This window comes from Microcaecilia unicolor, chromosome 14 (genome assembly GCF_901765095.1).
Source record: "Microcaecilia unicolor chromosome 14, aMicUni1.1, whole genome shotgun sequence".
Lineage (NCBI taxonomy): Eukaryota > Metazoa > Chordata > Amphibia > Gymnophiona > Siphonopidae > Microcaecilia > Microcaecilia unicolor.
The window spans coordinates 50,406,787-50,431,156 of NC_044044.1; the positions used below are offsets into that span (position 1 = coordinate 50,406,787).

Consider the following 24,370-nt stretch of genomic DNA (forward strand, 5'->3'; position numbering starts at 1 on the left):
ACAGGGTAACGTCTGGACTGAATCAACCCTGTCGGGTGAATCTGGATCTAGTTAGCAACACTAGTTATATATAGTAACTATATCAAATAAAATGAATGTGAAAGTGAATGTTTTTCGCAGCCTAGAATCCACAGAGGGAAAAGGAGATGCTGGACTGTTGGGGGTGGGGGGTGGGGAAGGAGGAAAATGGAAGATGGTGGACTGTTGAGGGGTAGGGAGGAAAAAGGAAGAGTTGGAGGGGATCAGGACGGAAAAGGGACATGCTGGACTGCTGGAGGGGATAGAGGGAAAAGGGAGATGATGAATGGAAAGAGGGGATTGGGAGGGAAAAGGGAGATGCTGTACTTTTGGAAGGGATAAGGAGGGGAAAGGGACATGCTGGTGGTAGGGAAGGGGAGATGGTAGATGCTGGACTGTGGGATGGGGGGCATACATGGCTGAAAGTTCACCTAGGGTGTCAGATACCCTTGGGCTGGCCCTGGTTGCCAGGGGTACATGGCTGAAAGTTCACCTAGGGTGTCAGATACCCTTGGGCTGGCCCTGGTTGCACCATGGATCATTACAGAGGCATTCTAACCATTTTTTGTGGTTTTTATGACATTTAGACTTCTGAGTTTTCCAACTTTACACATTGAGTGGTAAATTCGGGTTATTGCTTGTAACAATTAAAACCTCCTCCTCCGTTTTTTACTGCAGACCTTTTTTCTCCTGTTTTGACGTTCTTGGAGTTTTTGCTCTGCAGGTGTTTTCGGATGGGGGTGGAGTCAATGACGATAGCCATTTCAGTTGGTGTCCAAATATATGGTACCCTGGGCTTATGAGGCTACATTATTTATAATTTGGATATAAGTGCTAAACCAATACCTTATAATCAGGGCATATATATATATATTCAGAAGTAGTATACTATGCCATACTTTGTAATGTTGTTCGAATATTTTTACTGCTCTAATTGCCTCCTGCTCATGTTTGATCTATTCTTACTGTACACCGCCTTGAGTGAATTCCTTCAGAAAGGCGGTAAATAAATCCTAATAAATAAATACCTAATCCTGAAAGAGGGTGGCTCTAGTGTATGCACTCCAGTTGAAAGAGATAGCAGCATCGGAAGAAGGCCAGCATGTGTTGCAGTGTGTCAAAGCAGCATGGCACGGAAGAAATTAATTTCTCAGATGACTGCACTCTGCGACTAGCATGCCCTTTATGGTCTCAGGACCAGGACCAACCACAAAAACCTCCACTCCAAATAACCAGGAAAAGTGAAAGTCAAATAATTAAAGGTTTATGGGAGGAAAAAGCCTCAAGGATCAACAGATCTTAAGAGCTACAAATGATCCTGTGGACCTGTCTCTTGGTCTCAAGAGGATCTGTTCCTCATCATAGGCAAAAAAAACCCTTTCATATACTTTAAATATTCACTAAGAGGAAAAACATGTTCCCACACCCACACATCACCTGTAGCCTCCCTTTCAATATCCCCAGTAGTCTAGGAATTGCAGTAAAAAAAAAAAAAAAAAAACTCAGTATTTTTTAAATAATAATTTAATAATAAGATTTGTGATGGAAATGCAGAATGAACAACTATCCTGCTCTTAATAATAATAATTTTTTTTTTAGGGAGGGAGGGACCATTTCCTGTAAATGGAATGAAAGATTATGCTTTGACTGACTTATACGGATATGGTCGAAATAGCACTAGGCAGAACCCTCAACCCTCTCCCTCCCCCCCCCCCCCCCCGTCAGTTGGGCGATTTCTTATCGCAAGAAGATGGTGCCTGAGCTTCAGAGGAAAAAGAGGCGTCACGCCGCAGAATTTCATGCACTGATGTGGTGCCCCTCGCTCTCCTCAGGACCTGCCTCATTTTCCTTCCTTCTCGGACCATTCCTTGTAACCTCCGGCGTAGTTGCAAACCCTGAGGGAGTGATAAGCAACAGTCAGAACAGTCAGAACACCAGGAAGACAGATCTAGCCCTGCCTCTCTTGTCTTTGGGCTGGAGAAACCTCATCTACCAATGCCAATGAGTGGTACTCAAGACCCTGCCAAAAAGTAATTTCAAATTCACACCCACTATGTAGCATTCTAGTAGCCAGATAGGCCCTGGATAAATGACAGGAGTCTTTGCATCCTGGGATTGCTTTTATTGGGCCAAACACAATTATCCCAAGGTGATGATATTTAATGATATCTGGAGAATAGCTTGATCTGGTATTCAAAACTCACATACAAATGTCTCTGGAGATTTCTTTTTTTTTTTTCCATTGGTTCAATAAAAGGTCTCACGGCCTGCAGCAAATCCACAGGCTGAGAAACAACAGCTTTAAATTGTTAAGGCAGATAGCATAGAAAGACCAACACATTATGGACCAAACTGCTTTTACTCAGAATACTTAATGCTTTCAGGTCATCCTAGAATGCCTATGGAATTTTGTCGTCCTCACAGACATAAGGCCACAATCACCTTCCAAACTGCAGCATTATATCACATTTTTAACATTTAGTTAAATGAGCATATAGCATTCATAGAAATAGAAAATGGTGGCAGGCAACGGCCATATGGCTTATCCATACCATCTACTAATTTCTATCCCTTCCTCTCCCTTGGAGATCCTACATGCTTGTCCCATGTCCTCTTAAATTCAGATACAATATTTGTCTCCATCATTTCCACCGGGAAGCCATTCCACACATGTACCACCCTTTATGTAAAGAAGTATTTTCTTAAATTACTCCCGAGTGTATCCCCTTTCACCTTCATCCTATGCCCCTTTACTCCAGTGTACAGAGCTGCATTGGATTGGGGATCAGGTTTACAGGATTCCAGCAGGGATGGAAGAAATTGTTGCAGAGTTCCCGTCGGAGTGAGGCTTTCAATGCACTGAGAGGCTATTGGAGCGCTAGAATAAGGCTCGGAAGGCCTAGGGAGGCAACCAGAACACCATAGTGAGGCTTGGAACACTCACTGGTTTAATTGTGAATACCATCCATAAAACCACTGAAGTCATTTCCAGGAACACAAAGGAAACCTGAAAGAACTGCATAAATGACTAGTAAAGCCAAGAAAAGGAATACTTAATTGAACTTATACTCAAAAATAGTTTAATGTGAATTCCGAGAAAACACACTTGATGTTTGGGTGGGGTAATGAAGGAAGTACCTACAGGCACAGATAGGGATTGAGACTAATTGTGGGGACAGAATGGATCTGAGTGGGTATGGGTGGATAAGGGTTACCAGGGCCGTGCCTAGGATCTCTGGCGCCCCCCTGCAGACTATCAGTTGGCGCGTGCGCCCCCCACGCTTTAAATTTACTTCTCTCTGCCTCCAACGTCTGCGCAGCATCAGTGAAAGCGCTGCCTGTCTGACATCTCTCCACCAGCCTTCCCTTCGCTCGTTCGTGCCCTCTGTGTCCCACCTTCTTCTGACATCATTTCCTTGAGGGCGGGACACAGAGGGCACGAACGAGCGAAGGGAAGGCTGGTGGAGAGACGTCAGACAGGCAGCGCTTTCACTGACGCTGTGCAGATGTCGGAGGCGGAGCAAGGTAAATTTAAAGCGCCGGGGAATCAGGGATGGAGCGGAGGAGTTTTTTTTTAATACAACTTGAAGTCGCGGCGCCCTTGAAGGCTGGCACCCCCCCTGTGGCGCTTACTGTGCTTACCGTGTTGGCACGGCCCTGAGGGTTAGATTCCAGTGGGGACAGACGGGGAGGGGTGAAATTTCTCTCTCTATGCAACTCTCCGTTTCAGAGCTTTCTTTCAATTGAAAGAAAGTCACCTCCTATGCCTTTACGCTATGAAAGTATTAATGTCTCTATTATATCTCCCCTTTCAAACCTTTCTTTTGTCTATCCTCAGTGAGTATGCCATGGCACAAGGTTTTCATATCTCCATACACAAATTGTTACAGAACTGTAGCTCCTCCTCCCTCCCAGGCTGGAAAAATGGTTCTTCTGTGATTAAGAAGGATGCTGGTCTCTATTATACTGTATATTTTTATTTATTTTTATTACATTTGTACCCCGCGCTTTCCCACTCATGGCAGGCTCAATGCGGCTTACATGGGGCAATGGAGGGTTAAGTGACTTGCCCAGAGTCACAAGGAGCTGCCTGTGCCTGAAGTGGGAATCGAACTCAGTTCCTCAGGACCAAAGTCCACCACCCTAACCACTAGGCCACTCCTCCACTGTTGCTACTATTTGAGATTCTACATGGAATGTTGCTATTCCACTAGCAACATTCCATGTAGAAGTCGGCCCTTGCAGATCACCAATGTGGCCGCGCAGGCTTCTGCTTCTGCGAGTCTGACGTCCTGCACGTACGTGCAGGACGTCAGACTCACAGAAACAGAAGCCTGCGCAGCCTTCTACATGGAATGTTGCTAGTGGAATAGCAACATTCCATGTAGAATCTCCAACATTCCATGTAGAATCTCCAATAGTATCTATTTTATTTTTGTTACATTTGTACCCTGCGCTTTCCCACTCATGGCAGGCTCAATGCGGCTTACATGGGGCAATGGAGGGTTAAGTGACTTGCCCAGAGTCACAAGGAGCTGCCTGTGCCTGAAGTGGGAATCGAACTCAGTTCCCCAGGACCAAAGTCCACCACCCTAACCACTAGGCCACTCCTCCACTGTTGCTACTATTTGAGATTCTACATGGAATGTTGCTATTCCACTAGCAACATTCCATGTAGAAGTCGGCCCTTGCAGATCACCAATGTGGCCGCGCAGGCTTCTGCTTCTGCGAGTCTGACGTCCTGCACGTACGTGCAGGACGTCAGACTCACAGAAACAGAAGCCTGCGCAGCCTTCTACATGGAATGTTGCTAGTGGAATAGCAACATTCCATGTAGAATCTCCAGTAGTAGCAACATTCCATGTAGAATCTCAAAGAGTAGCAACATTCCATGTAGAAGTTGGCCCTTGCAAATCACCAATGTGGCTGCGCAGGCTTCTACATGGAATGTTGCTAGTGGAATAGCAACATTCCATGTAGAATTTCCAATAGTAGCAACATTCCATGTAGAATCTCAAAGAGTAGCAACATTCCATGTAGAATCTCCGATAGTAGCAACATTCCATGTAGAATCTCCAATAGTATCTATTTTATTTTTGTTACATTTGTACCCCGCGCTTTCCCACTCATGGCAGGCTCAATGCGGCTTACATGGGGCAATGGAGGGTTAAGTGACTTGCCCAGAGTCACAAGGAGCTGCCTGTGCCTGAAGTGGGAATCAAACTCAGTTCCTCAGGACCAAAGTCCACCACCCTAACCACTACGCCACTCCTCCACTCCATTCTCTGTGGGGCCATGGTTTGAGGTGTGTGTGAACAGTTAGTAGTCAAACTCAACCTGTGGGCAGTTTTCAGCCCATTTCAAGTCTGATGAAAAATTTTACAATTTCACTCGGAACCAGAAAACTAAAAAATCGCATCTCAAAATACTATGAAATCCCTTTTGTTTTTTTCCATATCGCGTTTTTGTGCTCATCACTGCCCCTCCAAAGTGGTTAATGCCGCTACATTCCCGTATGCTATTTTGTAGACAGTAAGTGCTGAAACGGTAACTTTTTTTTTAAAGGCCACGCACTAATGGCAACATTGTCACAGTGCACTCATTAGGGGTGTAGCTATGGCGAGCCATGGAGCCCTGGGCCCCCGTAAATTTCATCCGGGCCCCTGGTTTGGCTGGCGGGGGTCCCCAACCTCCACCAGCCGAAGCCTTGTTCAGCGCGGTCTCCGGTGCAGCCGCGTTCGCAGCCTGCCCCCTGCTCGTCTTTCTTCTTGTTCCTCTTGTAAATGCTGATGCTCAGCGTCAGCATGCACAGAGCAGGCTGAAGAAGGCTTCGGCTGGTGGGGGTTGGGGAACCCCACCAACAAAGGTATTTGTTTGTGAGGGGGCAAGGTGAGGCGTGGGGGGGCGGCAATCAAAATGTGCCCCCTCGGGCTCTGGCCCCCTCCCACCGTGAGGTCTGGCTACGCCCCTGGCACTCATACACTGAACATGGCGCTGTAGTCACTAAAGGGCCTTTTACTATGCCGCAGCAAAAATGGCCTTAGCACTCGGGAAACGCCTGTGCAAGGGAGTGCTAAGGCCACTTTTTCCTGCAGCTTAGTAAACGGGCCCCGCCCCCTTAGTGACTACAGTGCCATTTTCAGTGTGGAGGAGTGGCCTAGTGGTTAGAGCGCACCAGTCTTGAAATCCGGAGGTGCCCAGTTCAAATCCCACTGCTGCTTCTTCTGAACTTGGGCAAGTCACTTAACCCTCCATTGCCTTAGGTACAAACTTAAGACTGTGAGCCCTCCAGGGACAGAGAAATACTCAGTGTCCTTGAATGTAACTCACCTTGAGCTACTACTGAAAAAGGTGTGAGCAAATCCAAATATGAAGAAAAAGCATATGACTGCACTATGACCTAGTAGTGACTGACTGCACAATGATGGTATATTAGTACATATTAGTGACCAGAGCTGGGCATATTATGGCATGGGTGTGTTATCACATATTAGTGATCTTACTATGTAAGTATACTATCCTATGCCAGTTTTTCCCCATTACTGCACACTGACATACTTTGTGTATCCCAGCGTCACCGCCGTCTCCGCTGCCCGAGCTCCTCTCTTCCCTATCTGGCAGTGAAAAATGATGTTCTCATCCTCCGGCTTTGGTTTCTGCACCAAGTATGTCTTCTGAAAGGTTTCTGGGTCCATTTTCAGAGCAGCTTCGACTTTGTCCACTGTAGAGTGAGATCCAGCAGCAAAAGCAGGGCAAGAAAAGGTCAATCAAAATACTACTGGGAAAGAAATAATGCACAATAGAAAGAATTTATGTAGAATCATGCTGCATATGCTTATAATAACACTAGTAAAAAAGGCCCATTTCTGACACAAATAAAACGGGCGCTAGCAAGGTTTTCCTCGGAGTGTGTATGTTTGAGAGAGTGTATGTAAGAGTGACTGTGTGTGAGAGAGAGAGAGTGAGTCTGGGTGCGAGTGTGTCTGTGAGAGAGTGTGTGTGTGTGTGAGAATGAGAGTGTGTTCAAGTGCGTATGTGAGACACAGTGTGTGAGAGAGAGTGTGTGTTTCACACAGATACAGTGTGTGTGAGAGAGTGTGTGTGAGACACAGACTCTTTGTGAGACTGAGTGTATGAGACCAAGAGAGTGTGTGAGTGACTGTGTGACACATAGAGAGTGAATGTGATACAGTGTGAGAAAGACATTGACTGTGAGAGAGAGAGAGAGTGTGTGTGAGAGAGAGAGTGTGTGTGTGAGAGAGAGAGTGTGTGTGTGAGAGAGAGAGTGTGTGTGTGACAGAGATACCTCTCCCCCTTTCTGGTGTCAGGGCACCCCTCCCTCCCTCTGGTGTCTGAGCGTTATTGTGCAGGACGCTGAGCTCTGGCTGTGCTTCAAGGAACTGACCAATCCTATTTAATAGAATGCAACTCCAACATTCTGAAGCCGAGAAACCTCGTGTGGTTGGTCACTTCTGCTTGTGACGAACCCGGAAGTAAGTGATGTCAATTCAGGAGATGGATACAGAGAGCAGGAATGCCTCAGCCATGCAGTCAGCTTCAGAATGTTGGAGGTGCGTTTTATTCTATAGGATATCAAATGATGGCCCATCCAGTCTGTCCAGTTTAGAAAAGGCAGTTCATTTATACTGTGCGAGGCAAACATGGAGTAAACAGAGAAAGGAAAGCCAGAATGTTATATTTATCACGAGACACAAGGAAACAAGGTTCTTACTGTGGAAAGTTTGCTGTTTGTAATGACATGTAGTTGAAAACAAGGGGACCACAGAACAAACCCAACATGGACATAAGGAAGTGAATTGACTTAGATATTGTATAGACTGTGTATGTCTTCTTTAGCTTTCACACAGCATGTTCAGAAGGTGGTGGCCAGCTATAAACTGGACTATCCAGCTGCCCTCAAAAGTATCTCAGGCAAGTTGGGTATGGTAGATGCAACTGTTTCCTCCAGTCTGCTCAGGTCTTCCTATCTACATAACTACGGAGATATAAACTGAGCACTTGTAGGACACTGTCCTTCTCCAAGTCGGTTTTTGTATTCTTCCTCTTTGGTTCAACACCTTTCTGAGTAGACCAGAAGATCAATTTATTTACTCAATCCAACATCCAAATCCACCCCAGGTTTTACCATCAACCTTTGAAATAACCAGCTCCCCAAATTAATGAGGCCATTGCAGACCATCTGGCTATCTGTCTCTGTGCCCTTGCTGGAAGGTAGTCAGCCACCATGAACTGGCCAGTACGGACCTGGTTGGTCTCAGGGCACTTGTAGTCTGCCGGCTCACAGCTGGCTAGCCCCTGGCCTGCGTTGCTGATAAGTCAGACTTATCTGTTCCTTGTTCTCTCCTTATCACCATAAATAGGTGACTGGTGGTGCAAGAGCAGTGCTTCTGTTTACATGCTGAATCATTGCCTGTCGCTATGGATTAACAAAGGAAATTACAAGATACAAACCTAGAGAGGGGAAGGATGGAGAAAGAGGAGCAGGTGGCCTCAGCAAGCTCTAGCGGCTGCCTGACTCCCAGGGAGAGCAGAGTCACCATAGCAGCCAGGTATCTTTAACTCCAGCTGTCATATCTGAAGCCATAAAAACACTGATAAATCAAGACAATATTTATGGTTCTTCACATCCAGGTACAGCAGGTATTTTCCTGACACCAGATGGCTCACAATCTAAGGAGTCCTTTTACTACAGCTCAGCATATGCTAATTCCATGAGGCTCATGGGTATAAAATATGATGTGCAGCATTGAGGAAAGGCAATGAAGGGTTAAGGGCCAGATTCAGTAATGGCACCCAAAAGTTAGACCTCATTAAGATCTGCGCTACATGCCAATTCTATAAGGGGCCATTTTACAAAGGTGCGCCAAAATGTGGGCTGCGGTAGCACGGGTCCGTGTATTAGACGCACGCTGAGCCATTTCTCCGGAGTGTCTGGGAAAAAAAACGGGGTTGGGTTTGGGCCGGGAAATGGACGTGCGGCAAAATGAAAACCAGCGCGCGTCAATTTAAGGCCTGAGCCCTTAATGCCACCCACTGACTTAGCGGTAAGGGCTCACGTGTTACCCGCGCGGTAACCGTCCAGCACACACCAACTGCCGTTTACCACCGGGAACTCCCCCGCGGTACAAAATAGAAAGTTATTTTCTACTGGGTGTTTTCGGCACATGCCAAACTTCAAGTACTCTAAAACATAGGGCCTAATTTCTGAGAATGCCCCTGATCTGCCCATGCCCCTCCCCCATGGCCATGCCAACTTTTGAGTTGTGCACTATGAAATTTAGATGCCTATTTTATAGAATAGGGCAGATGCATGCATAACTCATAAGTACTGCCAATTAAGTGCCAACAATTACGTTTTGGAGTTAATTGACTAATTAGTTTCCATGACCAGCTTTGGGCAATCTTTACAGAATCCTGGGGTAGACTTGCCCGGGATCAGGAGGAGCCACAAGTGGGATTTGAACTCTGGCTTTCCTGGTACTCAGTCAACTGCTCTAATCATAGGCCCCATCCTTAAATTCACATTTTCAGGACATAAGTTCCTCTGCCCTCCCTGCACAATGTCTTCTGTTCAAGTCCTTTTCTCCTGGGGAATATCTTCCGGTCCAAAAGCCACAGGAATATTACAGCGGCAGCTGTTTTAAACTGGGAAAAGCAAAACTAACTTGTTTAGCCCTAATGTTGCTTGAACATTAAAACCGAGTGCGTCTACACACGCTACCTGGGTTCTGCCCAGTAACACACAGGTTTCATGTCAAAAGGGCAAGGGACCGATGCAGTACTCTAGGGCTCAGCACAGGTACCATTTCGTTTCAATATCTTTAGTAGCGGTGACTGTGATGTTCAAACGAGAGCCACTCAGAGAAAGAAGGGAAAAGGAGACATGATGTATACTTTGTCAAATATTAAAATGTTTCCGTAAGGCAATGCTAGGCCAAGAGGACAAACTATAAAGTTGGAGAGACAAAAGTTCACAGAAACAATGACAGAGAGAAGGATGGATACCTGGAATTAGTGGCATAACTACGTGACGGGGGCCTGGGCCCCCATAGATTTGGCCCTGGACCCCCCTGCCGACGACCCCTCAACCTCCCCCTCCCGCTGCCAACCCTCCCCCGCCGTCGCCTATCTTTGCTGGTGGGGGACCCCAATCCCCGCCAGCCGAGGTCCTCTTCTTCCGGTGCAAGGCTTCGTTCTGTTTCTGAGTCCGACGTCCTGCACATTTGTGCAGGACGTCAGACTCAGAAACAGAACAAAGCCTTGTGCCAGAAGAAGACCTCGGCTGGTGGGGGTTGGGGTCCCCCGCCAGCAAAGGTAGGCAACGGCGGTGGGAGGGGGGTGGAGAGGGTCGGCGGCGGGGGGGGGGGGGGAGTCAAAGTTGGTGGTGGTGGCAGCGGGGGGGGGGGGGGGGGGGGGTTGTCAGCGCCGGTGGGGGCTAAAATGTGCCCCCTCACCTCGGGCTCTGAACCCCCCCTCCCGCCGAAGTCTGGCTACGCTCCTGCCTGGAATAACCTACCAACACTGATACATGTTTGGGACAATGCAGAAGGCAGTGGTAGAAAGAGAGCTGGATGGCTGGGCGGAAGATGGAAGGGGGATGTTCTTTGTAACAATATACCTCCTGCGTGCACTAAAAAGGTTGTGGGTCTTATATGTTCACAGTAAAGGGAGGGAACAGGCATTCACCTCACTAAGGGCACCACAGAAGTTCCAAATTAAGCTTTTACGTCTCTATAAAGCTACGATGTTGTGCTCAGACTTTTTATTAGAGGTATATCTTGTTCGATGAATCTGATCAATTTCTTTGGAGTGAGTGACCAGAGAGTTGGATCAGGGGATAGCGCCAGATGTGGTGTATATAGATTTCAGCAAGGCCTTTGACATGGTCTTGCACAGAGGTTGCAAATTAACTGAGCATTCTTGGAACGGCCATGCAATATTATAAAGAGTGTCGAGACTTTTAGTCTGCATCTGCACTGAACAGCCAATTGCCTCATGCCAGGAAAAGTGATGCACTTTGGGAAGAATAGTCCAAATCTAGGGGTCCACCTTAGGAGCCAGCACTTAAGAAAAGACCTAGGTGGCATTGTAGACAATACACTGAAATCTTCTGCCCAGTGTGTGGCAGCAGCCAATAAAGCAAACAGGATGCTAGAAATTATTAGGAAAGGGATGCAAAATAAGACTAAGAAAACTATGCCTCTGTATCGCTCCATGGGGCAACATTACCTTGAGTATCGCATTGAGGGCTAGATGCACTAAAGTTAACGAGCCAGCAACGTGGGTTTTAAACTGGTTCTAGCCAGTTTAACGTCCAAGTAGTAAACCAGGGCATGCACAAAAGGGCATTGTCCTGTCACAGTAGCAGCTAACGAAGACGGAATGCAGATGAGAAAATAAGTATTATAATGTGTAACATTCTTATTACAATGAGATGCACTACCGTTTTCCGACCCCCTCACCGTGGAAAACCTAACGGGAGGTCTGCACCTCTCGGGCCTGCCGTGAGGGAATCGGAAGGGGGAAAAAAAGAGAAACCCAGCAGCATGTGAACGCAGCTCTGCTTGATGCCGAGGGCAAGAAAATGCAAACCATGGGCTTGGACTACAGTGATTGCCGGGGCTCCCTAGGCATGCAGACAGTCCCAGGGCCCCTGGATTTTGTCCCTCCTGGACATGAGAAACCGGGGATTGATTTTGATCTCCCTCCTTTGCCTGTTCCTTAAGATGAAATGTTTCTTTCGCTACCTGCCCTACATCTTCAGGCCCACCAACACCATCCTGTCTTCCAGCTGACACACGGAAGGTAGGGAGCAGCCGGGTATGGGTATGGAGGGAGGGAGGGAGGGAGAATGGCTTCTCTGGGAAGCTTTGCTGACACTGCTCTTTGCAGCAAGAAACCACAGTGAAGCGATCTGCTGGGCACTTACGTTTATTCCGTCTCTCCCAGCGCTGGCAGGCAGCTTTTTTGATGACACTGCTCTTTGCAGCAGCCATGCTTGGCAGAAACCACAGTGTTCTCAAGGCCGGGGTGTTTCCCTTTAAGAGCCTTCCTTCACCAGGAAGTTTGCTCAGAGCCAACCACTGCTTGTGCAACCAGCTACAGATTCCTGGCTCTGGAGGAAGTGTGCTTTGAAGGGCCTGTGCATGGAAGAGGTGCAGCTGGCACTCATCCGGAGGTTCATCCATGGGCACGGAGGGGCTCTGGGAGCTTCGTGTGAAGCTGCTGAAGGAGCAGACAGGCGGCTTTTGAAGGAAGGGGAGGAATCCCACAAAGGACACAGGGCGGAAAAAAAAAAGCATCTCAAGTTAATCAAGTGGAGTTTCGTTAATCTTTCAGGGGGGAACAAACCTCTTAACTCAGAACAAGTTTTCGTCTGCCTAATATTTATTCCGTGACAGGACGTGCTGCTAACACCCCTTGTTGATGTGAAGGACGTCCATAAAGGACTGCCTCTCAGCCAATCCACGGCCTCTCAGCCAATCACAGCGCGTTTAGCTGACACCAGTGACAGCTAAACATGCTGCGATTGGCTGAGAGAGACCTGGAGGAGGGAGCTGTGCCTAAGGAGGGCTTCGCACTCTCCACATCGGAAGTGTGAGAAGTCTCTACCTTTCGGGCACCCAGATGAGTTTGAAGAAAAGCCCGTCCTGCTCTCCAGGGACATCCTTTTTTTGTTGTTGTGTTTTGAGTGAAGGACGTCCTTGGCATGCGCAGAGCAGCCAGCATAATGCTTGACTGCTCTGCGCATGCTCAGCTGGCTGACTGGTTTGGAAGGAAATCCCATGCAAATGAGCTAGCAGCGACCAGCTCATTTGCATGCGATTTCCTTGATGCATGCCTGTTTCTTACCGATTCGCTAAGGAATCGGTAAGGGAAGGGCTTTAACGTTTTGGTTAGTGCATCTTCCCCAGAATTCTGGTCCTGTACCTCATAAAAGATATAGCAGAATTAGAAAAGGTTCAAAAACGAGCAACCAAAATGGTGAAGAGGATTGAACTCCTCTCATATGAGGAAAGACTGGAGGTTAGGGTCTTCAGCTTGGAAAAAAGACAGCTGAGGGGAGATATGATTGAGGTCTACAAAATCCTGATTGGGATAGAACAAGAAGTGAATTGATTTTTTTTTTTTTACTCTTTCAAAAAGTACGAAGACCAGGGGATACTCAATGAAATGACATGGAAATACTTTTAAAACGAATAAGAGGAAATATTTTATCACACAATAAGTAGTTAAGCTCTGGAACTCATTATCAGAGGATGTGGTAATAGCGGTTACTGTATCTGAGTTTAAAAAAAGGTTTGGACAAGTTCCTGGAGGAAAAGTCCATAGTCTGCTATTGAGACAGACATGGGAAGCCACTGCTTGCCCTGGGATTTATAGCATGGAATGTTGCTTGCTACTATTTGCGTTTCTGCCAGGTACTTGTGACCCAGGGTGACCACTGGTGTGTGTGCTAGGTTTTGCGCTTGGTTAGCTTGTGTGCAAAACCCGTTTTTGCATAGGCACCCACAAACGTTTGCATTAAAACTGAACTAATGGGTACACAAATCCCAGCACTCTTTCCTGCATCAGCCCTAGAGAGTGAGAAGCAGAGCTGGAATTGCAACAGAAGCACAGAGAAAGCAACTTGCCACAGGGTCACACAAAGAGTCAGTGGTAGAGCCATGGATTACAGTTAAGACATGGGAAAATAAAATGCATTTTTTTTTTACCTGGTATATTAATGGAATTTGGGATTTTGCCTTGTGCCACCTCCTCTGGGGATCGTACATCAAATATGCGCCCCTTCCCGCTAGCTGTCAGCTTCTTCAGATCCTCATAAGAAATGGTTCCTTTTAAAACAAATACATGTGCTTTTTTAAAACGGGGTTATTTGCTTGCATTACCCAACACAATTTTTATTTTTAATTGAAAAATGATTTTCCCCCCTTAAATTTCATACTGTCACATAGCCAAACTAAACTACAAGGTCCACAGCGTGCATCTGTCTTCCATCAATCTGCTTGGGAGGGTTTGTGCCAGGCGTCACCCTAGACCCACTGACTGACACCCTTAATTAGGTGCACAGACTATGCAACAGTTAAATGCAGGCCGCACAGTCTCACACCACTGTCCACTGTAACACCATGGAGCAGAGACCATCGCTTGTGTGTGTCTGTACAACCTTATGTATATATTCAGTGGCCGAAATAACAGCAGTAGTAACAATACTGGAGGCTATTAAGGGACTACAGCAGTGTATTTACAGTCAGACTTGAGAAGTTACTGTTAGACTATAGCAAAACGGTGAGAGAGTTAAAATGAAACAGTCAGACACAGCATCCTGCCTCACTCCTTACCTGCAGTCATGGTGCAAGCAGCCTGCCTGCTGCCTCCTGCGTAAAAAGGTAATGCCAGAGGTCGCAGCAGGAACAGTGTCCTAAGGCAGATCATTAGCACAGGCAGGGAGGGGCTTCTAGCAAGGCACCGTCTGCAAATCCCAACACAGGGGTGAGGCGCTTTGTCCCCTCTCACTCCACTCACAGCAGGACCAGATTTCCCCTGGAAAAGAGACAGAAGTAAAGTAAGATCAGGTAACTACAGTCCGACTCAGCGTCATACCAGAGGTTGTGTTCAGTCAGACCAAAAGGATAACATTTTTCTGTCCACTTCTTTTAACCAGGACATTATAGGAACATTTACAGCACTTATCTAACAAAGTGGACTCAAGAGTTGGTGCTCGAATACATTGGCTAGTCTGTAAGGTACCCACCACACAACTTTTTGTTGTTTGTTTGTCATGACTGCATGCTTGTTACCTGGTCTGACGCTGTACTATTAGGCACGGAATTTGGAGAGCGTCCCTTGCTGATTCACTATCCCTATGTGCTATGCTGGTTAATAAGCAGAGAGTCAGCTCCCGGGCGCCGGGCGGCTGCAATAGGCGTTTCTTTCTTTCTACCAGCTCAAAAGCGGTTTAATCGCAAGCAGCGTTATTCCAGTTGGCCACAGAGGCATTAAGATCAGACATTTTTATGGGACTACATGATTTGCAGAGCTGCCAAACTCCCCACTTTGAGAAGAAGAGTTTGTCAGTCCTAGGTTTCTGAGAACCTTGTGCTGTGAATCATCATGGGACCTGCAGGTCTGATTTCAATGGACAGAATCAGACATTACAAATACTATACTGCTTTGAGATGTGAGTTTAAAAAACTGGGGAACTTGGCAGCTCTAAGGATGTGATGCAAATCTGTTGTTTCGTTTTGTACATAAAATGGTTTTGGTGCGCGTTAAAATACATTAGTGCACTATATACTAAAACAATTTTTTTAAAAGATGAAGCAATACAAAATGCCAAATTAAAAACAAGTCAAAAAGAGAGGGTAGCAGGTATGCTTTGAAAATATGCTTCCAAGAAACCAAACCAAGTCAAAAAGCACAAACAGGCAGGATGTTACAAAAGTAAAAAGATTGACATGGACTTGGGCTATATAACATGTTTTGTTGTTCTTGTAATGCACACTTGGTTTTATAGTATGTACTCTGCGAATACAACCTGTAGTGTGTAAATAAAAATAAAATTAAAAAAAAAAGCACAAACAGACCTCCAGGAACAGGACAACGGTAGACTTTATTGTAAAGACCTGACACAGGCCGTGTTTCAGCGACCAAGTGCTTGCATCAGGGGGCTAATAAATACAAAAGTAAAGGTTACATATATAGCAAAATGTAATAAAAATAACATTAACATAAAATTTTATAAGAAAAAAAAGTTAAAAAATATAATCTGATAAAAGTTCTCAACAAATAAACATACTGATAAAAAGTGACATAGCAAAGCGCAGTTTTTGCCATAAATGAATTTCAGTACATAAGTAATGCCACACTGGGAAAAGACCAAGGGTCCATCGAGCCCAGCATCCTATCCACGACAGCGGCCAATCCAGGCCAAGGGCACCTGGCAAGCTTCCCAAACGTACAAACATTCTATACATGTTATTCCCGGAATTGTGGATTTTTCCCAAGTCCATTTAGTAGTGGTTTATGGACTTGTCCTTTAGGAAACCGTCTAACCCCCTTTTAAACTCTGCTAAGCTAACCACCTTCACCACATTCTCCGGCAATGAATTCCAGAGTTTAATTACACGTTGGGTGAAGAAAGATTTTCTCCGATTTGTTTTAAATTTACTACACTGTAGTTTAATTGCATGCCCCCTAGTCCTAGTATTTTTGGAAAGCGTGAACAGATGCTTCACATCCACCTGTTCCACTCCACTCATTATTTTATATACCTCTATCATGTCTCCCCTTAGAGCACACCGAATTACTCTGCACGTTGCACAAAGAGCGGAACGCTGTTGATATCACATCGGAGCATGAAGGGCGCTTTATAAATATGGCTGTTGTTAGAAAGCAAATATGCTGTTCATGAGGACACTTGCTTTTTCTGTACATTGCAGGCATGGTTTAAGATCTTTGGTTTTCACAGCGTTTAAAAAGTCACGTATGTTAAGAATAGAGAAAATACGCACTGCCTGTGATGTGATGACTTCCGTTTAAAAATGTTTACTGAAATTGATTTACGGCAAGAACTGCGCTTTGCTATCCCACCGCAAATCCCTGAAGACTTACCTCTTTAACATAGCCTACCACGAGAACCCTTAACTAACTATAGCACAACACCTATCCAACATTACTCAGAATGTTATTTTTCTACAACTGCTTGAACAAATCCTCCTGTCTTCATTAACTTCTTTATAACACCAATTGGATTATTTAACCTGGTACGGCGATGCCATAACAGGTCTTTGTAAGCCACATTGAGCCTACAAATAGGTGGGAAAATGTGGGATACAAGTGCAATAAATAATAATATTATTATTATTTGCATAGCGAGGTCTTTTGATATTTATTCAGGCTGACTTTCTATCTTCTACTATTTTTAAGACTCAAACAAATATCCTCTTTTTTTTTTGTAGTTGAAGTTTCAACAGTTTTGTCGTAGGAATTACTATTACGGGACCTTTTTGTGGTAAGCAAGTTTTGGGGTTTTTTTGTACTCATATTGAACAAGTAGGATTTCATGCAGGGGCGTAGCTACATGGGACCATGGGGCCCTGGACCCCCCTGCCGAAGACCCTCTCGACCCCCCCCCTCCCGCCGCCAACCCGCTGTCACCATCTGCTACCTTTGTTGGCGGGGGACCCCAAGCCCCGCCAGCCGAGGTCCTCTTCTTCCTTCATTCTGTTTCTTAGTCTGACGTCCTGCACGTACAACGGGGGGAGTCGGCAGCGCCAGGGGGGGCTAAAATGTACCCCCTCACCTCAGGCTCTGGACCTGCCCTACGCCCCTGATTTCATGACAGTTTGTATGTTATTGTTTCTTTTTATCAGTATGTATTTTTATTTGTTGAGAAATTATTGTTATCCGATTATATTTTTTAAACATTTTTATTAAATGTTATTTTTTTACATTTTACTGTATGTGTAATCTTTTGTATTTTATTAGACCCCTGGTGCAGGCACTTGGTTGCCGAAACATGGCCCATGTCGGGTCTTTGCAATAGAGTCTGCCTTTGCCCTGTTCCTGGAGGTCCAAAATAACTTTTTTTTCTGTGAACAGTCTGAGAAAATATAATTTTTTTTATCTGAAAAGTATTTTTCAAAATCCAGGTCCTCAGGCACAGGCTGAGCCAGTCTTACTTTTACCCCCATTCCATTCTGGGACTCGTAGTCCCTATCTTTCCTAGATAAATTGGAACAAGCCCATAGGTACAATCTGAGTGAAACCAGGACTGCGTGGATTTATTGGCAACCTTGCTTTCTTCCTTTGAGAGTATATAGCACTATGCACCAACCACTAAGATGTTAATCTAGTCCAGCGTTTCTACCCCAGAGGTGGTAAGGAAAAAGAGGTTAGCCTTTATAAACTGCAAGAGATCGCAAAAAGAGGAAAACAGGTGACAAAAAAATCTGGAAAAGCTAAGAGAAGCTGGTAGTCAGGAAAACAAAGATGCAAATGGAAGAAAAAAATAACCAATACAGTAAAATGGGGGGTGGGGGAGGAAGTGCAAAAGTGGCATTGTGAGACTCAACTGTGGAGGACTAAGGGGCACCTGGGCAATACAGGTCATGGCCCCCCTCCCTCCCTCCCTCTATCCCCCAAGATCCAAAATCTCTCTCCCCCTCCCCAGATCCAACATCTTTCGTCCTCCCTCTACAGCTCCACCACCTCTGCCCTCCCCCCCCCCCCCCCCCCCCACAACCGGATCCAACATCTCTGCCTGCTTTCCTCCCTTCCCCAGGTCCAATATCTCTCTCCCTCTGGAAGCCAACAACTCCCCTTCTCTTCTTTGTTCCCAGGTTCAGCTATCCCTCCTTCTCTCCCCCCCCCCCCCATTTACCTCAAAAGATCCTCTCTCTGCCGCCCTTGCAGAAGCAGGAAGTTACATCAGAAAGGGGTGGGCTGCAGCAGACAGAAGATTCCACTCAGCAGCAGACAGACAGCCTTGCCTATGCCAGGACCCTATACGGAGAAAAGAACTTTTGAGGTAAACGCGGGGACCTGGGGGGGGGGGGGGGTCAGAGACAGGGGAGATGACAGAGTAGAGGGGGTGAGAGAAAGGGGGAGTGACGGACCTGTGGACGAATGGGAAAGAGGTACTGGGTCCCCCAAATGCTCTGGGCCCTCAGGCACTGCCTGGTTGCCCAAATGATCAGGTGAAGAGAAGGGATGATCTGGGAGTGTCTGAAGCACAGAGATAATAACATAATGACCAAGTGAGCCTTTGTTAAAAGTGCAGGTTTAGAACAGTTCATCCGGTTTTCAATTCACTTTTAAATTTCCTTCTGCTTTTTTTTTTTTTTTTTTAGACAGGCTCACTTGAGTGGGGATAGATCAGTTTAGATTTGTATAAGTGGAGCTCATTTTCAAAGCACTTACAAAGTTCTGTAGTAACCTATGGAACTTTGGAAGAGTAAGTGCTTTGAAAATATACGTCTACATTTTTGTGAGGAGGGACCAGTTCCAGTCCAGTCATAAGCTGACCAAAATAAGGCCGCAGTACCATGAGTCTTCATTTTTAGCTACCCCATGGTTTCCCCAGATTTTTTCTCCTCTATTCCTCCTGTTCAGTCCACCCATCATAATGCCCGAGAAGCAGGAACCTCAGCTCTCTCTGGAATCCCAGCACAAGTGGGGTTGCTGTTCAGTGAGTTCCGATACCCTAGGGGCTGGAAACACCAGTCATCTTTATCTATGGCATCCACCACGCTGACAGGTCTCAGGAGAAAGAACCAGGTTCAGGAATAAAACCCAAACTCCATGCAACAACTGGGGGAGTTCACTATGTTTTGCACCATGGACGGGGTGCAGTGGCGAGATCTATGATGCTGCTTTTTGATTAATGGAGACTACGGTATTTGTTCCTAGGACCTAATGTATGATGGGTTTTTTTTCTCCCAATACATAGAATGGCCTGGGTGGAAAAAAATAAGGACTGGGGAGAGTTTATTTTGTCTGTGTCTGATCTGTGCCTTCTTTTTTTTTTAAACCTTGTTGCTGATGCCTAAACGCCTCAAGGGTACAGAACGAGGTCTGTAGCCGAGGTCAAGCAGTCCTCCAGAGGAAGAGCACAGGGGGAGGGACCCGGCCACCCGGGTGTGACACCCCACAGGGAATAAGAAGCCCCTTAGGACTTACTCCCTGTAATAGAGATCCAAGTGTGGGTTCTCTAACATTTACAACCCAACCTAGAAACTCCAAACGGGCCTACCAGACTGAGTACACTGCACAGGCTGCACACTTCTACCCTCTGCTGAGACTGAGAAAATACTGGTTAGTAGGTCTGCACAGGCTACTTGTATAAGAAGTTTTAGTGTTCTCAGTCTCCCTCTGCTGGTAGGAGTGCATAACCCAAGCGTCTTGAACGGTCTGGAGGATTGCTGAGGAATCTTGTTTTCAGAGACACTTATTGTATGTCAATTAGATTGTACACGGATTACTAAACCATAGCTCAGTGGGGCCGATATTCAGAATCCTGGAAAGAGCCTGGCTAAATCCTGCGGTCAGCCGTCAGCCCTGATATTTAATGCCAGCGCTGAATATCCAATGGCTGGGTTAAACAATCAGCTAATTTAAGATTTGGCGGTAGCTGGTTAAGTTTAAACTGGCCAAAGTTATTCCAGCTATTTATGCGGCCAAAGTGGCCGCTTACAATTGCCAGCTATGCATTGAATATTCAAGGATAGCCAGCTATATCACACAGTATTGCCGATTATCTCCTAGCCGCTAACCAGGAATATTCAGCTAGCTATCCCCCAGTGAATAATCACCAGATAGCCAGTTAAATGCTTTTGAATAATAGGGGGGAGTGAGTTTATGTTCCTAGCCATACTTTACAGGAAGGGAGCCTCTACAGAGAAGGCCAAACCAGGGAGTAGAGGTCAACCAAATGGCGAGCGAACGCAGGAGATGGTGCCTAAATATACCAATGGTCCAACTAGCCCATTATCCATTTTTCCAAACAGTGGCCAAGCCAGGTCACAAAGAAACCCAAATTGTGGCAACACTCCATACTACAAATCCCAGGGCAAGCAGTTGTTTCCCATGTCTGTCTCAATAGCAGACTATGGACTTTTCCTCCAGGAATGTCTAAACCTTTTTAAAACCCAGTTACAGCAACAGATTACCACATCCTCCGGCAAAGAGTTCCAGAGCTTAGCTAGTCGTAGAGTGAAAAAATATTTCCTATTTGTTTTAAAAGTATTTCCATGTAACTTTGAGAGTCCCCTAGTCTTTGTACTTTTGGAACGAGTTAAAAAAAATCGATTTACCTCTCGTTTTACATCACTTAGGATTTTGTAGGCCTCAATCATATCACCCCTCATCCGTCTGTTTTCCAAGCTGAAGAGCCCTAACTTCTTCAGCCTTTCCTCCTACGAGAGGAGTTCCATCCCCTTTTATTCAAAGCAGCAGGACAAGGACCCGACATAGGCTGTGTTTCAGCGGCTAGTGCGGCCTGCCCCAGGGGTCATACCAGTATTCTCTGTGAGCTACAGCAACTGGTTGTGTGGCTGGTGCAAAGGTGCAGGTAGGAACAGAAGTATCAGCAGGATAAAAGATGCCTGTAAAACGCAGTGTCCAAACAACCACCACGTTACACGGCATCTTTTATCCTGCTGATACTTCCTACCTGCACCTTGTCCCGCCGCTTTAAGAATTTTCAAGCAACATTTTGAGTTGGCTCATCATTTGCTCAACCTCTACTTCAGCCTGGTTTGGCCTAGCTGTGCTTTGACACCAGCATGAGGGAAACAAAGGAGGAAAGACACTGCAAATTCTCATTATTTTAATTATTTTTAAACCATTTCTCTTTACAAAAAGAAAAGCCACATTACAAATTTAAAAAAAAAATGCTGAAAACTTGCACACACCTATACAAACTCCATTTCACCCTTCAATAAAAAAAATTAGCAAAATGGTATGTTTTTTTTAATCTATAAATGTTTTAAAGACAGTACAATTCCAAAAAGATACAAAGGTATATTTTCTAGTTTAAGGTGAGATAATCAATGCTGGTAAAACATGGGGGAAAATTATTGAATAGCAGACGCTTCGTATATTTTTGTTTTATATTATTTTGGCAATACTTTCATTCCTTCTGCCCCCTCCCCCAATTAACAGGAAGAAGGTATTAGCAATAGCATCTTGACTACGGCAAGATACAAGTCACAAAAGCTTGTAAGACTCAAAGATCTAATCACTGTGTGGGGGAATAACACGATTAAATTCCCTTGCATGTGGAGAAAATAGTTAAAAAATGTATGTATTATTCTGCCACTGCCCTGCTCTTGTCTTTCGCTTTTTTCTGCTGCAGAGCAGCAACATAAATATAAAAACTAACGCTAGAGGCGGAGTACTACCTGTGAAGTTGGTTGTCTGGTGAGTGGCAGGTGAATTTGCAGATGTGTGGAGCTTGTAGCAGCGCTATAAACATCAGCTGGTTGCATTTCACCCATCCTGGCCATGCCCCTTTAAAAACCTTTGTGGCATGAAGACTAAGTCCTCTCCTTTAAAGGCATCTTGCTGTTTCCCTTTAGCACAATCAAAGGGCCACGGAAAGGGGTTCCCATCTACCTTCCCTTGCTTGACACTGATTTATAAGGTTACCGTCAAGCTTTATGTTAGATGATGGGTCAAGTCAATGCTAATTTTACCACCATCCCATTGAGGTGCCTTTTGATCCTCCTCCTCTCAGAGGTACAAGTTCCATAGAGGCAGATACACAAAACCATGGTGTCTACAGTTGAGTTTTAACTTCAATGGGTTTTTTTTTTTTTCTACGGTTGTCCATCCTGTAAGCATTCTTTATTTCCATATAACCATAGAAGACAGACTGTAGCGCTCCATCATCCTTTTCACGGCCCCCAACCATTAAACCATTGCCTTCCTGATGTTCCAGTACCTGTCATACCTTTGCATGTTATTTTTCTGCCTTAAAACAAAAAAGGAAACCAAACTCACCTAATTCCAGCAGGCACCTGAATTTTATTCCGGGTGCTCCCGTTATACAAAGAAATATCTACCTTAATCATCAAGAAAACTGGAATAAGCATTAATATCCCAGACTGCTCCTGGCAACCATGAAAATCATTCACTTCGTTACATTGTGGCATCCATAACCAGTGGCGTACGCACCCCGTCAGACCCGCCCCCCCCTCCCACCTTAAAATCCTGTCTGCAGTCTTCACCAGGGCAATGACGCTCATAGGCTGCCTGCACCAGAACTTCCTCCTGCCCGAGGGGCGGGACTGTTCAGGGAGGAAGTCCCGGTACAGACTGCGGGCAGCCTAGGAGTGTCGCTGCCCGGGTGAAGTCTGCAGACAGGATTTTAAGAAACGGGAGGGGGGTATCCGACTATGCCCTTGCCCACAACATATTCCTTTACGACAACAGATACTAAGTGGATGCTTAACATGCTATGGGGCCAGAAAGACACAAAATAGGAATAAAAACCCATCTAAATAGACAAGAAGGATAATGATGTAGTCTTGCATGACCCTTTTGGTGGACTTCGTTCAATAATGAAGACTAAACTGTGTCTTCCACTTTCCACCCTCTACTGATTTCTCATTTAAGAGGCCTTGATAAAATCCCAAACCTCTTTTGCCCAGCTCTTCCCAACCTGCCTCCCACCCAACTTCAACCTTGGTGGCTACTGGTGCCGTATGTCCTTGCGACTGTCAATTTCTTATGGCTCAGAAGCTGGCACCTCGACTTTAGATTCCGATCAAGATCCAACTTAAAATAAAAATCATCTTTCTGCTCCTTTGTGCTTATCAGACACATAAAAGCAACACTGATGCAGCCCCAGCCTCCCCTTTCATACCAGAACTCAAGGAGGCAAGAGAACAAAAATTTCAAACCTTGTATTTTTACAAAAAAAAAAATTTCTGAATTTCCTGTATTTGCTTAAAGTTCCAAGCCCAGCCCCTGGAAGAGTAATTCCCTATCAAAGAACGTGACAATACTAGTAGCTGTATTCCCTACATAAGTTCAAAAATACAGAGATAGGTATAGGTGCACCCCTTTCTCTCGTTTGCAGAGAATAGTCAGTTGGTTTTTTTTTTTTACAGTCCATTTAATCTTGAGGGTACAAGTTTATTTGAATGACAAAGCATTCCCTTCTAAGGCGCAGCCTCCTCTGTGGACTGGAACAGCAGATGGATGCTCCAGACAGACAAGCCACACTGGATGGGGTTTTTTTGCTCACGATTTCAATGGGAGGTTAAGGGTAAAAGCAAACACATTTGTTTAAGCTAAGAAGTGAAACAATTTATAGTCTTGATTTCGGGTAATCGTCACTGCAAAAAAAGTTGTATATATTCCATTTTGCAAAAACTAGTAGCATGGTGGTCTTCAACAGCAAGAGGTATCGTCGGGCTCCCCTCTGCTTCTTCCAAAATGGCCTACAGTCTATCCAAGTCTTCTGCTTGGCAGTCAATGCGGGTCATTCTTGATAATAATTTCCATACCATGCTGACTCAATTGCGCACGAAGGATCAAGTTCTTATTTTTCAGTTCTTCAACCTGAAAAGTGGAAGGAAGGAAAGATGGGAAGAAAAAAAAAAAAGTTAACAGATTTAGATTTGACTGCCTCATTTCATGGTAACATGAGCGTTACTTGGCCACAAACAATAAAAGAGGAACTAGATCAGAGTCATGATCTGCCTCAATGATACCAACATGTTTTCGACAATGGCAAGCAGTGGGTGCTTAGAGGCAGCTGTATTTTTTGCCCCCCCCCCCCCCCCCCCCCCAGGTTTCCTGCAGTCATGTTTTACAGGTG

General features: G+C 45.4%; 2 protein-coding genes across 11 annotated transcripts in view; both read right to left on the reverse strand.

Annotated features, from left to right (window-relative positions):
- Positions 1-1,563: 1,563 nt before the first annotated feature.
- On the reverse strand, positions 1,564-14,497 carry TSTD1 (thiosulfate sulfurtransferase like domain containing 1). 2 transcript variants are annotated; one of them, XM_030187124.1, is made up of 4 exons: positions 14,382-14,497; positions 13,755-13,874; positions 6,577-6,739; positions 1,564-1,913 (listed from the first exon to the last, which is right to left on the reverse strand). In XM_030187124.1, exons 1-4 carry the CDS (start codon positions 14,473-14,475, stop codon positions 1,859-1,861), a joined length of 432 nt encoding a protein of 143 aa, XP_030042984.1. In that variant the 5' UTR covers positions 14,476-14,497; the 3' UTR covers positions 1,564-1,858. The 2 variants fall into 2 exon arrangements, with proteins under 2 accessions (XP_030042984.1, XP_030042986.1); XM_030187126.1 differs by lacking the exons at positions 13,755-13,874; positions 14,382-14,497 and adding an exon at positions 11,969-12,036.
- A 7,019-nt stretch (positions 14,498-21,516) lies between these two features.
- The window catches only part of USF1 (upstream transcription factor 1), a 57,378-nt gene continuing 54,524 nt past the window's right edge, over positions 21,517-24,370 (reverse strand). For all 9 annotated transcript variants that reach the window (XM_030187116.1, XM_030187118.1, XM_030187115.1 and 6 more), the window contains one exon: positions 21,517-24,111. In XM_030187116.1, the coding sequence (XP_030042976.1) occupies positions 24,022-24,111 (90 nt within the window). In that variant the 3' untranslated portion in view covers positions 21,517-24,021. The remainder of the gene's footprint in view (positions 24,112-24,370) is intronic.

Excerpts from the sequence above, each read along its gene's own strand:
- TSTD1 (XM_030187124.1), bottom strand. The coding sequence starts at position 14,475 with ATGATCTGCCTTAGGACACTGTTCCTGCTGCGACCTCTGGCATTACCT. Across the intron at positions 13,875-14,381 it reads TGCTTGCACCATGACTGCAG|GAACCATTTCTTATGAGGAT; the intron begins GTAAGGAGTGAG and ends TTGTTTTAAAAG. Across the intron at positions 6,740-13,754 it reads AAATTCCATTAATATACCAG|TGGACAAAGTCGAAGCTGCT; the intron begins GTAAAAAAAAAA and ends CTCACTCTACAG.